This window comes from Balaenoptera physalus, assembly GCF_965194825.1.
Source record: "Balaenoptera physalus genome assembly, chromosome: 20".
NCBI classification, from domain to species: Eukaryota; Metazoa; Chordata; class Mammalia; order Artiodactyla; family Balaenopteridae; genus Balaenoptera; species Balaenoptera physalus.
Genome location: NC_138901.1, coordinates 41,881,781 through 41,897,946, shown reverse-complemented (window position 1 = coordinate 41,897,946; position 16,166 = coordinate 41,881,781). Strand labels below are relative to the sequence as shown.

Genomic DNA, 16,166 nt, shown 5'->3' with positions numbered 1-16,166 from the left:
TCTTTCATTACGGCATACAGGCTTCTCTCTAGTTATGGCGCGGGCTCCAGAGCGGTGGGCTCTTTAGTTTGTGGCACGTGGGCTCACTCGTTGAGATGCGTGAGCTCAGTAGTTGTGGCGTGCGGGCTTAGTTGCCCCGCAGCGTGTGGGATCTTAGTTCCCTGACCGGGGATTGAACCTACGTCCCCTGCATTGGAAGGTGGATTCTTTACCACTGGATCACCAGGGAAGTCCCTCCTCTTTCTTGCTTTTATTAAATCAAAATGGTCTTTTTCAGAGAAATAATAAACTGAAGGAAAGAATTAACATCCTTAAGCTACCAAGAGTTCAAAAGATAGGTAAGAAAAACACTAAAACTTTGCTGCCTTCAGATAGATGGATAATGGAGAGGAAGTTTGAACAAAAACAGATTCTCAAAAGAATAGTATAAACATTCGAAAAAATGTTTAACATTATTGAAATGAAATTCTATTTTTTGCTGTTGGGTTAGCAATATTTTTGTTGTAATGGGTATCCTATTGATAAGATTATATATTGGTATGACCTATACAAAATATAACACATACCACTAACTTTAAATGTATATAGACTCAGTAATTTCAGGAATCTACTCTAAAGAAGAAATATGAAATGTGGACCAAAATATCTGAATGGAGCTATTGATTGCAGCTGTGTTTATTTACTGTTAATTTAGCTGAAAATAACTTGAAGGCCCAACAGCTGGAAAATGGTTAAGTACATTTAATATATATTCATAACATTGGATATGATATGAACATTAAATAATGTTTATATGTAAATTTTTAAAAATCGTGGTGTTATGAAAAATTTCAAACATAAAAGTAAAGGTAGGGGAATTCCCTGGCAGTCCAGTGGTTAGGACTCTGCACTTTCACTGCTGAGGGCCCGGGTTCAATCCCTGGTCGGGGAACTAAGATCCTGCAAGCTGCGTGGCGTAGTCAAAAAAAAAAAAAAAAAAAAAGTAAAGGTGGAATAGTGTAATGAACTCCCATACATATGGGGAATTTTTCTTTAATATACGATTTTTTTCCCTGTTTCACTGAGAAATAATTGACATATATCACTGTATAAATTTAAGACATGCTACATGATGGTTTGGTTTACTTATACTGTGAAATGATTACCACAATAGGTTCAGCTAACATCCATCTTCTCATATAGATACAATAAATAGAAAAGAGAGAATAAAGGAAAAAAAAGTTTCTCCTTGTGATGAGAACACTTAGGATTTATTGTCTTAAAAACTTTCCTGTGTATAATGTAGCAGTATTAACTATAGTCATCATGTTGTACATTACATCCATAGTACTTATTTATTTTATAACTGGAAATTTGTACCTTTTGACCACATTCCTCCAATTCCCCCTTTCCCCTACCAGGAATTTTTAATAATATAGGAGAATGCTTATTGGTCACAATAAGCAGGATATAAAATTACATTGCTAACTCTTTGTCTCCATGGAGATTGTACAGATTTATACTTACATCATCAGGATATGTGGATGACCCTGACAACAGACTTATAGAACTTTTTGATCATATCCAGTTGTAGGTTAAAAAAAAGGCATCTTGGTGATGTTTTCATTTGCATTTGCATCTTGAGAAAGGTTGAATATCTTTTTATTTAAGAGCCATTTATACTTCCTTTTCTGTGTTTTTTTGTTTATATTCTTTGTTCATTTTGGGGGAGAGTAGTTAGCCTTTTTTGTATTAATGTGTAGGAGCCACTTAGACATTAGAGAAATTAGACTAATATAAGTGATGAGTTTCAGATGTTGTTTTCACAGTTTGTGTTTTGATTCTGCTCCTGGAATCTTTTTTCCATGTGGGAGTTTATTTTAATGTAGTTAAATTGATCAATCTCTACCATTACGACTTTTGGGTTTTGCGCCATACATACAGTTCCTTCACTCTGAGGTTATTAAAAAGTCTTCTATATTTTCTTCTTGTACAGTAGTTACGAATACTTTGGTCTTAGGAACCCTTTACACTCTTAAAAATTGAGGCCCTCAAAGAGCTTTTTGTTTATATGGGTTACATGTATTGATTCTACCATATTAGGAATTAAAATGGAGACATTTTCAAATATTTGTTAATTTATTGAAAAATAACAATGTTAGGCTTATTATGTGTTAATATAAAGAAAATTTTTTGTGAAAAAATAGCTGTTTCCCCAAAACAAACATTTGAGAGGATTGGCGTTGTTTTACATTTTTAAAAAGTCTCTTCATTGTCTGGCTTAATAGGTGACTGCTAGATTCTTGTATTTGCTTCTGCATTCAATCTGTTGTGATAAGGTATTTGGGTTGTAGTATCTGAAGCAAAGTCTGGTTTTACACAGATTTATAGGTGGAAAAGGGAGACTATTTTAAAAGCTTTTCCATGTTTTGGGGGTATTCTTCTTTGATACTATTCTAAAATTCACGAAGAGGGAGTTTCTTAAAGGTTAATAATAGTGTGGTATCTGAAATCATATCAATGACTTTTTTCATACTCTTTCACTGAGAGCCATAGGTGTATCAGTTAAGAGCCATTGGTTAAATAATATCTTTATCCATGCATGTTTTTTTAATTAATAGATTTTTATTGTTTAAAGCAGTTTTAGATTCATAGCAAAATTGAGCAGAAAGTATAGAGTTCCTGTATACTCCCTGCCTCCTTCTACACGCATAGTCTCTTCCACTATCAGCATCCTTCCCCAGAATGGTACATTTGTTACAATTGATGACCCTACATTGACACATCATTATCACTCAAAGTCCATAGTTTACATTAGGGTTACTTTTGGTGTTGTGCATTCTAGGGTTTAACAAATGTGTAATGACATGTATTTACCATTATAGTTTCATACAGAATAGTTTCACTGTCCTAAAAATCTTCTGTGCTCTGCCTATTTATCCCTTCCTCCCTTCTTACACCTGGCAACCACTGGTCTTTTTATTGTCTCCATAGTTTTGCCTTTTCCAGAGTGTCATATAGTTGGAATCATATAGTATGTAGCCCCAGTGCATGATTTTGAAACCTAGGTATTGGTCATTTGTAAAGTATTGGTTAGCTGAGTTATGCAGATCATCCAAATATTGACACATTTTATTATACAATATAGCAAATCCTGTAGCTGCTCAAAAAGTCCACTGTATACACATGGTCGTAGTATTATTATGAAAATAATTTTGAGGGCTTCCCTGGTGGCGCAGTGGTTAAGAATCCTCCTGCCAATGCAGGGGACACGGGTTCGAGCCCTGGTCCGGGAAGATCCCACATGCCGTGAAGCTACTAAGCCCGTGTGCCACAACTACTGGGCCTGCGCTCTAGAGCCTGTGTGCCACAACTACTGAAGCCCTTGTGCCTAGAGCCCGGGCTCTGCAGCAAGAGAAGCCACCGCAGTAACCCGCACACCACAACGAAGAGTAGCCCCCGCTTGAGCACTGCAATGAAGACCCAGCACAGCCAAAAATAAATAAATAAGTAAATAAAATTAAGAAAAAGAAAATAATTTTGACCTTGCATATCCCCTGAAATGGTCTGGGGGACTCCCGGGGTCCCTGAACCATATTTGGAGAACCACTTTTCTAGTACTTGTGTGGTTTCATCATTTACATTTTAAACAGTCCCTTTTAAAAATTTTTCTTGAATTAATTAATTATTATTATTTTTTGGTCCGTGTTGGGTCTTTGTTGCCGCACGTGGGCTTTCTCTAGTTGCAGCAATCGAGGGCTACTCTTTGTTGTGGTGCAAGGGCTTCTCATTGCTGGCTTCTCTTGTTGTGGATCATGGGCTCTAGGCATGGGGGCTTCAGCAGTTGTGGCACGTGGGCTCATTAGTTGTGGCACGTGAGCTCTAGAGCGCAGGCTCAGTAGCTGTGGTGCACAGACTTAGTTGCTCCGTGGCACGTGGGATCTTCCCGGACCAGGGATCGAACCCATGTCCCCTGCATTGGTAGGTGGATTCTTAACCACTGTGCCACCAGGGAAGTCCCATCATTTACATTTTAACCTTATAGCTCTGGAATTTTAAAATTAAAGCTGAGTAATAGGGAAATGCGTTAATATTTTTTTCTCATTGACCACTGGTAGCCACTTGAACAACCATTCCTTACTGATTAGAAGGCTTACCAGGCATAAAACCCTTCTTCAATGGGAAGATAACCTTGAGTTTATCCTCTTCTAGCACTCTTTCTCTGGTTAAGATAAATATGGAATGTCAGCTCTGTTATAAGGCAACATTGCTTACTGTAGAATGACCCTTGAATGGAACTGCATCTGGATAGGAAAGATTTTGAATGGACCACAAATTTCTCTTGGGAAGCAGAGACCTTAGCTGCCCTGGGGACATGCAGTTTGACTTGTGCAGGGACGAGGAAGTCATGGGCTGTTAAGATACTGATTCTTATGGCATACGAAGCTCACTTGTGGTGCCTAGAAATTGGCTCCTGGATTTCTGTAAGGATCACTGCTGAAGACAGCACGACTGAAGCTGCAGTGCTGGCATACTGTGTTTCCTGTCCTGTATGCTACAAAGTTAAATGAGCCTGGTTTCATGCTATAGTTTATTTGATCCTATGAGTGTGAAGGTCAGTATGTATCTGAGACCACTACTGGTAGTTATGCAAAATGAGCTTTGCAATTATATATATTTGGGTCTTTTTCTGGGCTTTCTTTTTTTAATACTGTATATTCGTGTAGCAGTGCCATACTTATTTTATTTATTTATTTTTATTTTTATAAACTTATTTATTTATTTATTTATTTTTGGCTGAGTTGGGTCTTCATTGCTGTGCGCGGGCTTTCTCTGGTTGCTGCGAGCGGTGGCTACTCTTCATTGCGGTGTGCGGGATTCTCATTGTGGTGGCTTCTCTTGTTGCGGAGCCTGGGCTCTAGGCACGTGGGCTTCATTGCAGGCTCAGTGGTTGTGGCTCACGGGCTCTAGAGTGCAGGCTCAGTAGTTGTGGCGCACGGGCTTACTTGCTCCGTGGCATGTGGGATCTTCCCGGACCAGGGCTCGAACCTGTGTCCACTGCATTGGCAGGCGGATTCTTAACCACTGCGCCACCAGGGAAGCCCATACTTTTTTTTTTTTTTCCATACTTATTTTAAATTGAGGCTTTATTTTAATTTTTAATATTGGTAGGCCTGATTCCTCTCATTAGTCTTTAAAAAAATATTTTTCTTGACTGTTCTTTATTTTTCGCTATGAATATTAAAATTATTTTTATTTTAACAACTTTTTTTAGAGTTTATTTTTTTGTCCTGTTACTTAAAATAGCATCTGGATAGTTGGACAGATGCTGTTTGCCATTTGAGAGCAGGTGTCTTTTTGCACAAATTGAACTGTTTTATTTATTTATTTTAAATAAATTTTTTTAAATTTATTTATTGTTGGCTGTGTTGGATCTTCGTTGCTGCGTGCGGGCTTTCTCTAGTTGCGGTAAGCGGGGGCTACTCTTCATTGCTGCGCGCGGAGTTCTCATTGCGGTGGCTTCTCTTGTTGCGGAGCACGGGCTCTGGGCGCGCAGGCTTCAGTAGTTGTGGCACGTGGGCTCAGTAGTTGTGGCTCGCGGGCTCTAGAGCACAGAGCTCAGTAGCTTGGCACACGGGCCTAGTTGCTCCACGGCATGTGGGATCTTCCTGGACCAGGGCTTGAACCCATGTCCCCTGCATTGGCAGGCAGATTCTTAATCACTGTGCCACCAGGGAAGTCCCTGAACTGTTTTATTGTAAGTTATTTCCTCCTTTCCCTCTGTCCTCACTCTAGGCAACTGGCCAGTGCTCTGTTTTTCTGGCCTTCTGTTGCTGCTCAGTCAGCCCTTTGTATATCAGGCTGATCCTTTGTGTATGCCATTAGTGATGCAGGACAACAGCAGGAAGTGCAATAAAAGCAGCATCTTTTACAACATTTCTTTGGTTTTTTGATACTTGATTTAAAACTTTGTTTTAGCCAGTGCCCTTATTTTGTCATTTGTTTCTCAGAAACACAGAGACCATAATAACTTTGAATATTAAGTATCCAGAGAGCTCCTAGGAGAGTTATGTTGGAAGCAATTTGGGTAGGTACTGTAATTACTTAAGTATTAAGTCTTACTTTTTAGGGAGCTGGTTTAGGAAAGAACAATAGGGCATAAGGTGTTAGGAAGGCAGAATGTTGGTGTCTCTTCTCCTGGAACTCTTATGTTTCACAGATTCTTGTGAATTGTAGATTTAGTCTTTACTCTCCTGTTTCCTTTTTGAGGATCAGCATTGAAGAAAGCATAAAATAACAAAGTGATGGCCTTTGATACTCTTACTATGACCGAGAACAATGTTGCTTTCAGTATTACAAATTAAACTAATTCTCAAAAGGGATAGTAAATGAACAACTCTCTTGAATTTCTCTTCTAGGTTAACGTTGACAAAGTTTTCTGCTCATTCTGTACTTGCTTCATTCCCCCCTGTTCTGTCCAGTATAGTAGCCACTAACCACATATGACTGTTTGAATTTAAACATAAATTAATTAAAATTAAATTAAAAATTCAGTTCCTCATTTGCACTAGTCACATTGACAGTGCTCAGTTGGCGGACATGGCTAGTGCCTGCTGTATCAGACTGTGCCCAGTGAACATTTCCATCATTGCAGGAAGTTTCATGAGACAGAGCTGCTCAAATCTCCTGGCCTGCCCTTGTCTCATGAGCTTGTTTTCTACTTAAGAAAGATGATTGAGGCTGTTCTCCTTCTGTCATATTCATGTTTTTCTGGGCTCAGAGGAAGATTTCTTTTTCTCATTTATGAAGGTTTATGCCTTTATTTTGGGTCTCTTAGAACTTGTATTCCATTTGTTATCTCTTCTCCCTAGTATCTTCATTCCTTTGAAGTTAGAGCAGAAATAGAAAAGCCATAGATGGAGGTTAACTTGGAGGCTGCTGCTGAGGTCTGCAGCATTTCATACTGACATTCCTGTGGAGACGGTCACCATTATCTGTCCTGCCTTCAGCTTTCCATATCTTGAAGCCAGTTTAGTTTCAGTGTTCATCAAGTTTAGGGGGACAGAGTCATACTACTCACAGTCAACATAGTAAGGTATTAAGAGACTCATGTATACATCAGGATGTCATAGTACTCATTAATAATGAGAACAGTAACTGACAAGAAGACCACATATTATTGTCATCTGGCCTGCCGTAGATAAAATGAAATTTCAGATTATAATCAGAGGGTTTCAGTGTGCACATGGGACTTTAGTGTGAAGACTTAATTCGGTTACCTTAATGTCATCTATCTTTGAGAGTTCAGAATCAACTTGTGTCTTATGCATGTATCTGTCAGGTGAACCTAATATCAGGCAGGCTGATATTGTTTCTTGGGAATGCTCTTTGCCACTCTTCCCCTCAACTTTTTAAAGCCTTCCAGGGGAACATTTTTCTTCTATTTATTATTTTTTTTAAATTCCAGGCAGATTATGATTAAATTGATTTAAGGGCCAGTTTCCCATTTCAGTCGTTCAGGCATAGGTTGAGAGACCATCTCTGTTAAGTTTTATTACTTTTTTGCTCCAATATTTGACCATATCTCAATGTTTTAGGCACCCTGGAGTGTACTAACTTCTCTGTGCATTAATTACAGATTTCTGTTGCTCCAACACCAAATTTCTAGGCGGGTTTTCTTGTTGTGTAACTCCCAAATCTATATTTCTGCAGCTGATCTGTTTCCAAAGTCTAGTCTCACTTCTAAATACAGAAATATCTAAATACATAGGTACTTCTATTGAGGCATTTCTTATTAATTTCTCAGATCAAAAATATTAAAATTGAAGTTCTATTTTCAATGCCCCTAAATCCTTCAAAAAGTATACAACCTTTTCAATTTCTTTTATCATCATGTAATCCCTCTTCAATTTTAACCACTTCTTCCTCCCCTCAGTTTTTTTAGTTATCAAATTATCTTGCTTTTTTAGAGTCATGTACCACAATGTTCCTTGCAGCACTATTTACAATAGCCAGGACATGGAAGCAACCTAAGTGTCCATCGACAGATGAATGGATAAAGAAGATGTGGCACATATATACAATGGAATATTACTGAGCCATAAAAAGAAACGAAATTGAGTTATTTGTAGTGAGGTGGATGGACCTAGAGTCTGTCATACAGAGTGGAGTAAGTCAGAAAGAGAAAAACAAATACCGTATGCTAACACATATATATAGAATCTAAAAAAAAAAAAGGTTCTGAAGAACCTAGGGGCAGGACAGGAATAAAGACGCAGACATAGGACTTCCCTGGTGTCACAGTGGTTAAGAATCCACCTGCCAATGCAGGGGACACGGCTTCAATCCCTGGTCTGGGAAGATCCTACATGCCGTGGTGCAGCTAAGCCCATGCGCCACAACTACTGAGGCTGTGCTCTAGAGGCTGCGAGCCACAACTACTGAGCCCACGTGCCACAACTACTGATGCCCGCATGCCTAGAGCCCATGCTCCACAACAAGAGGAGCCACCGCAATGAAAAGCCGACTCACCACAATGAAGGGTAGCCCCCTCTCACTGCACCTAGAGAAAGCCCATGCACAGCAACAAAAACCCAACACAGCCAAAAATAAATAAATAAATTTATTTATTAAAAAAAAAAAGAAAAGACGCAGTTGTAGCGAATGGACTTGAGGACACGGGGAGGGGGAAGGGTAAGCTGGGACGAAGTGAGAGAGTAGCATGGACATATATATACTACCAAATGTAAAATAGATAGCTAGTGGGAAGCAGCTGCATCGCACAGGGAGATCAGCTCGGTGCTTTGTGACCACCTAGAGGGGTGGGATAGGGAGGGTGGGAGGGAGATGCAAGAGGGAGAGGATATGGGGGTATATGTATACATATAGCTGATTCACTTTGTTATACAGCAGAAACTAACACAACATTGTAAAGCAATTATACTCCAATAAAGATGTTAAAAAAATCCAAAAGAAACACACAAAATGAATATCGTGGCAGAAATTAACTAAGACCACTGAATCCCACTGAAATGGATTTGAAAAGGGAAAAATGTATTATGTCCTATTGCAGTAGTCTATTTCTGTGTATTTCCATTTGTGTGTGTGTGTGTGTGTGTGCCTGTCATTGGATCTTAAAAAAATATTATCTTGCTTTTTTATATACATGATATCTACTCATTTCTATTCCCATTGCTTCCTTTCTATTCTGTCTAGCCTACCTTAATAATCTCCAAATTCTCATCTTAATCTACCCTATTTTGTCTTTGCCTTCTGAACAGGAACTTTGGTTTATGCATCTTTGTATCTGAAAGAGATAAGTCATTATTTTGCAGTAATCTGATTTTATTAGCTATTTAACACGTTAAACTACTTTAGTTGTTATATTTTAATCATTTAGAGTATTTATGTGAACTCTATTTTTTAGCGTGATGAACAAGTCTGGGGTGAATCGTGTAGTTTGGAAACGACCTCGGCTCACTCACAACGGACCTGTGAGAAGGAGCACGGTCATTGACCAGATTCCGTTTCTGGCAGTAGCAAGAGCACTTGGTAAGTAGGACTTACATTTGGTGAAACCATCTTGGATTTTCTATAATATATGGTGGTAAAATAAAAGAGAAGACTGAGAATTAAACCGTCATTTGGCACGTCATGAAGGTATAAATATGATATTATAGTAAATGATTGAAAACCTAATTGAGGGGAAGGTTAAAGTATGGATTTCAGTGCCAATTGCTCTTTGATCATGAGTTATGTTCAATGTTTTGCTAGTTCCCATTTATTCCTAGGGAAGTAAATGTATGCCTAGGCTTGATGTTAGCCTTAAAACTATTTCTAAATGTCCTTCCCTACTTCAGCCCTTCATATTTCTCTCAAGAGCCTTCAAAGTTCTTTTTTTTTCATTAGCTAGCAAAGTAAATTGTACATGACAAAATAAACATACTTATTTTCTGTTCTACCTGGTTTTGAAAGGAAGGCTAGAGGATTATAGCTATAGAAATATCTTACCTTGGATGTACTAATTAAATTTTCTTCTGAAGAAAATTTCTTTTGGAAAACACCACTTTTTTCCTTCTCTCCTTCTTCCTGTAACAGATACTTGAGAACTGACTTGGTGCCAGGCACTGCCTTAGGCTTTGGAGAGATAATACAGATATACTCTGCCCCCAGGGTGCAAGACTGAGTAGTTGGGGAGATAGGCAATAAAGAAGGAAGCTTGTCCTGAAAGTAATATAATATTGCAAGTCAATTATACTTCAGTTTTTTAAAAAGTAAGCTTGTAAATGAAATAATTACAGATTAGGAAATATGAAAGTCCTGTGATAAAGAATAATTTAGAAGGGAAAAACTATTTTAGATAGTGTGATGGAAATGCTCCTTTTAGGAAGTGTTATTTTAGCTGAGATTTGATGGCTGAGAAGGAGTTATTCTTGTGAAGAGCCTGTTGAAGAATATTCTAGGCATGGTTCCTGAATTGGGAAAGAGCGTGGCCTGTTGTAGGAATTATCAGAAGGCAGGAGTTAAAGAGGCAGACATGAGCCACAGATGTTTTCTTTCTAGTCTAAGGGTACTGGGAAACACTGAAGGGTATTAAGCTAAGGAGTAACATTATCTGATTTGCTTTTTTAAAAGATCATGCTACCGGGGCTTCCCTGGTGGCGCAGAGGTTGAGAATCTGCCTGCCAATGCAGGGGACACGGGTTCGAGCCCTGGTCTGGGAAGATCCCACATGCCGCGGAGCAACTGGGCCCGTGAGCCACAGTTACTGAGCCTGCGCGTCTGGAGCCTGTGCTCCGCAACAAGAGAGGCTGCGATAGTGAGAGGCCCGCGCACCGCAATGAAGAGTGGCCCCCGCTTGCCACAACTAGAGAAAGCCCTCACAGAGAAACGAAGACCCAACACAGCCATAAATAAAATAAATAATAATTAAAAAAAAAAAAAAAAGATCATGCTACCTATCATGTTACTATCTTTGTTCATCTTTGGTGATCATATACATATAGTCCCAATATTCATGGAGCCTATAATCTAATGGGGAGATAGATAATAAACAAATGAGAAAATTATTTTAAAAAGCATTATAAAGGAATTAAACAGTATGATATGCCACTAATTGGTGGGAGGGATAGTGGGTAGCAGAGGAGGGCTACTTTGGAGAGGATGATTAAGGAACATTCTTTCATTTATTTATTTTTTAATCAATTTATTTTTGACTGTGTTGGGTCTTCGTTGCTGCGCATGGGCTTTCTCTAGTTGCGGCAAGCGGAGGCTACTCTTCGTTGCGGTGCACGGTCTTCTCATTGCAGTGGCTTCTCTTGTTGCGGAGCACAGGCTCTAAGTGCGCGGGCTTCAGTAGTTGTGGCACGCGGGCTCAGTAGTTGTGGCTCATGGGCTCTGGAGCTCAGGCTCAGTAGTTGTGGCGCACTGGCTTAGTTGCTCCGTGGCATGTGGGATCTTCCTGGACCAGGGTTTGAACCTGTGTCCCTGCATTGGCGGGCGGATTCTTAACCACTGCACCACCAGGGAAGCCCAAAGAACATTCTTTTAAAAAGTGATATTTTGAGTAAGACCTAAAAGGAGGCGAAGGGGCCAAGTCAAAGCAAAGCCACAGCACTTGCAAAGGCCGTTAGGCAATTAGTGGACATTTGATTTGGGAGGGATGGTGGTGTGGGTTGTGTAGCATATATTCTTTTTTCCTACTGAATAATGCCCTGACTTCCTTTGGGGAAACTGTATCTCCCCTACTATGTGCAGTCTTAGTTTAGACATTCCTATTCAGGGTCCTTTTATAAAACATAAAAGGTTGGGCATATGACCCCAGCTAGATCAGTTAGATTCCTTGTTCCATGATTTTGAGCTGTGAATCTAGAAAGGATAAACATTACAAACCAAAAACGTGGTTGGAATGAATTCATCCTAGTGATACTGACCTCCTTTGGCAGTGCTCATTCATGTGGTTGGGTTTTCCTGCCTAGTTGTTTGGAATTGCCCTGTCTCCATGCCTGGTTCTCCAGCTTCTTGTCTACCGTGTGAGCTACTTGATTTTCTTCTGAGTTGCCTTTTTGGCCTAGGTTAACCTGAGCTGGAAATTGTTGTTTGTTAGCAACGAATCCTAATGCAGAAAGGAAAGGACTTGCTGTCTTTAAGGACCAAGAACGAAGCCAGTGTGAGAGAGAGGAGGTAGAGATATAAGATGAAGGCGGAGATGAGGACACTTGCCTGATGAAGAGGGTGGCGCAGGCTAATGTAAGGAGTTTGGTGAAGACATTGCCGGTGGTAGGCAAGAACTAAATCCTGCAAGGCTTTCTAGACCATGATAAGGAATTTTATTTTAAATGCTTTTGGGAAGGGATTGAAGAGTAGGAGAGGAAGTAAACCATAGTGGTTAAGAGGTAGACTTTGGACCCAAAATTCCTAGTTTCCAATCCCAGTGCTGTTATTTACTGTACAAACTTGGGCAAATTACTTAATATATTGTGGCACAGTTTTTTCAGCTGTAAAGTGGGGCCTGCTTCATACTGTCGTGAGTATTGGGTAACTTAGCACATGTAAAGTGCTTAAAATAGTGCCTGGCACATAGTAAGTGCTCTGTAAATGTTAGTTGTTATTATTGTTGTTTACTGAAGTAGGGCAGTGACGTGATCCAGTATATATTTTTTTTTAATTTTATTTATTTATTTTATTTATGACTGTGTTGGGTCTTCGTTTCTGTGCGAGGGCTTTCTCCAGCTGTGGCAAGCGGGGGCCACCCCTCATCGCGGTGCGCGGGCCTCTCACCATCGCGGCCTCTCTCGTTGCGGAGCACAGGCTCCAGACGCGCAGGCCCCGAACCCGTGTCCCCTGCATTGGCAGGCAGACTCTCAACCACTGCGCCACCAGGGAAGCCCTGATCCAGTATATTTTTAAAGGATCATTTTGGCTGATCCAGTTTGTTTTTAAAAGATCATAATGGCTAAAATTATAGGGTAATAAAATTGGAGGCCAGGGTCCCATTTAGGGACCTGTAGCAGTATTCTAAGCACTTTACATATTTTACAGATTTTTGTCTGAGTTTCCCAGGCCATTCATTCATAGTATACATGTGATATAATTGATCCTCCAATTGTTAGCAAGGAGAAAGAGGGGGCAAGGTGGATGACAGATAGTCAGCTGCTATTGACACTTCAGGTAGATGGTAAATTTCCAGTTAACTGTTGCCATTTGTAACATTAGTGAGCTTAGGGGGAAGGCATGGGATGCAAGGAATTAATATTAGTAAAGAAATAGAGGGGATTTTTGTGGGGAACTCAACATGGACTGAGGGCAAGGTCTTACTCCAGGTTCAAAAGTAAGGTGAACCTTCAGTTTAGAAAGTAGATGTCAATTTATTTTGTATATGTGAAGTGTGTGTGCACCAAGTATTTCAAGTAAGCCTTGAAACCCTTAAGTGATTGTGGAGAGGAAGAGAAGGAACAGGTGATGGAGTGGCAAAAAGAGCAGAAAAACCAACTGGTTTTCCTGTTTCAGACATTCCTACTTAGTTCAGATATAGCTCTGGAGTAATTCAGACAAGAAGTAATTCAACCCGCTTGAATATCTTCAGTAATCTTTACTTAATGTTTCAAAGTAGAAACTCTTGTATTATTAGACAATTCTGTGAGTTAAAATCTGCCTCCATGAAGCTTTCAGACAGGGCAGTGTACTTCCTTTTCTTTTTGCATAATGACAGTCATTTACCTATTCAGAATTGGCTAGCATGTTTCTCTAGGCTAATTTCAGACCCTTCATTATTCTTGTCGTATTCCTCTAGATGTTTCCTTCAATAAACGTGATTTGGGAATTGAGGGCACTGCAAGATGTGGTCTGACCAGTTTGAAGTACAATGGAAGTACTTAGTTCCTGCTACCTGAACATTGTACTTCTAATAATGGAGTCCTAGAATCCTGTCATTAGCTTTTTGTAATCTTACCACATTAGTTGGCTTATTAAGCTCAGATCTCTAGATATTTCTCTTATGAACTGCTACCAGGTCAAGTTTCTCTTTTATGTACTCTGTTGGTTTTTATTGGGATGGTGTAAGGGTGGGGAAATGGAGACTGAATAATAGCATTAGATGAGTTGTTGTTGGAATGTATTTATCAATACAAAAGGTATTGATTAATAGATTGGTGTGTATTTAGAGAGATCTTTTTTTTTTTAACATCTTTATTGGAGTATAATTGCTTTACAATGGTGTGTTAGTTTCTGCTTTATAACAAAGTGAATCAGTTATACATATACATATGTTCCCATATCTCTTCCCTCTTTTGTCTCCCTCCCTCCCACCCTCCCTATCCCACCCCTCTAGGTGGTCACAAACCACCGAGCTGGTCTCCCTGTGCTATGCAGCTGCTTCCCACTAGCTATCTATTTTACATTTGCTAGTGTATATATGTCCATGACACTTAGAGAGGGAGATCTTGATTGATGTGATGCTGTTTTTTTTTCTTAGCTTAGTTTCAACATTTGTTAACTACCTAGAGAAAGAAATAATGTGCGTGGTCCTCCATTTTGTATATTATACAAATATGCAAAAGTACTTAGGCAGCAAGATATTAGCATTGTTTAACTACTTTTAGTTGCCAGAGAGAAAAAATAGTAATTAGAGAGTAGAGAAATCAGACAACACTTTGACTAGGTGATGACAGTTACCATCACTAATGAGGAATAGTTGGACATTGTATGCCTCCAGATGTGTGGTACACGTATCCCCTATGTAGTACCCTGGTCAAAAATGCATAGCCTCAATCTAGGTAAAGGAGGTTAAAGAAATGTTACAAGTAAAGAAAAAAAGAAAAAGAAAAGAAAAGAAATGTTACAAGTACATGCTATTCCTGATCCTAGGCTGGATCCTATAAAGGATATTATTAGGCCATCTGATAATTCAGAATATGGATGGTAGAGGGTATGTTAGGTAAATATTATATTAATATAAATTTATGAAGCTGATAACTGCAGTGTCCTTATTCTTAGAAAATACACTTTGAAGTATTTAGGGATAAAGGACCATTATTTAAAATATTTTTTATATATACACACAGAATCTTTATATATATGTAGATTGAAAACAAGCGAATGGGGCAAAATGTCAACAATAGATGAATCTGAGTAAAGATGGGTGTTCTTTGTCATAGTTTTATTTTTATAGCTTTATACATTTGAAATGATCTCCAGATGAAATGTTTGTAAAAATAGGCTGGCAGGGACTTCGCTGGTGGCGCAGTGGTTAAGAATCCGCCTGCCAATTCAGGGGAGACGGGTTCGAGCCCTGGTCCAGGAGGATCCCACATGCCACGGAGCAACTAAGCCCGTGTGCCACAACTACTGAGCCTGCGCTCTAGAGCCCACAAGCCACAACTACTGAAGCCCGTTAGCCTAGAGCCCATGCTCCACAACAAGAGAAGCCACCACAATGAGAAGCCTGTGCACTGCAACGAAGAGTAGACCCCGCTCTCTGCAATTAGAGAAAGCCCACAAGCAGCAATGAAGACCCAACGCAGCCAAAAATAAAACAAACAAACAAATAAATAAATAAATGGGATGGTCAGAGGAGGTCTGAAAAGATGACATTTGAGTGAAGAGGTGAGGCATCAAGGCCTGTGGGTGTCTGGGGCAAGATATTAGGCAGAAGGAACAACAAATACAAAGTGTCCTTTTTATGATTTTTTTTTAAATTAATTTTATTTATTTATTTTTGTCTGCGTTGGGTCTTCGTTGCTGTGCGCGGGATTTTCTCTAGTTGTGAGCGGGGGCTACTCTTGGTTACGGTGCGCAGGCTTCTCATTGCCGTGGCTTCTCTCGTTGCGGAGCACAGGCTCTAGGTGCACAGGCTTCAGTAGTTGTGGCACGTGGGCTCAGTAGTTGTGGCTCACGGGCTCTAGAGCGCAGGCTCAGTAGTTGTGGAGCATGGGCTTAGTTGCTCCGCGGCATGTGGGATCTTCCCAGACCAGGGCTCAAACCAGTGTCCCCTGCATTGGCAGGCGGATTCTTAACCACTGCGCCACCAGGGAAGCCCCATGTTGTTTTTTTTTTTAACTGAGCAGCTTGAAAGGTGGAGTTGCCATTAACTGATGCAGCAAAGACCAGAGTATATGTAGCAGGGGGAGGTCAGTTCAGTTTTGGACAACTACCTTCAAGGTGCTAATCAGACATTAAAGTGGTGATAT

General features: G+C 39.8%; 1 protein-coding gene across 1 annotated transcript in view; it reads left to right on the top strand.

Moving 5' to 3' along the window:
- Positions 1 to 16,166, top strand: part of PPM1D (protein phosphatase, Mg2+/Mn2+ dependent 1D) — a 52,823-nt gene that overhangs the window by 17,523 nt on the left and 19,134 nt on the right. The window contains exon 3 of the mRNA XM_082440018.1: positions 9,407 to 9,531. Coding sequence (XP_082296144.1) covers positions 9,407 to 9,531 — 125 coding nt within the window. The remainder of the gene's footprint in view (positions 1 to 9,406; positions 9,532 to 16,166) is intronic.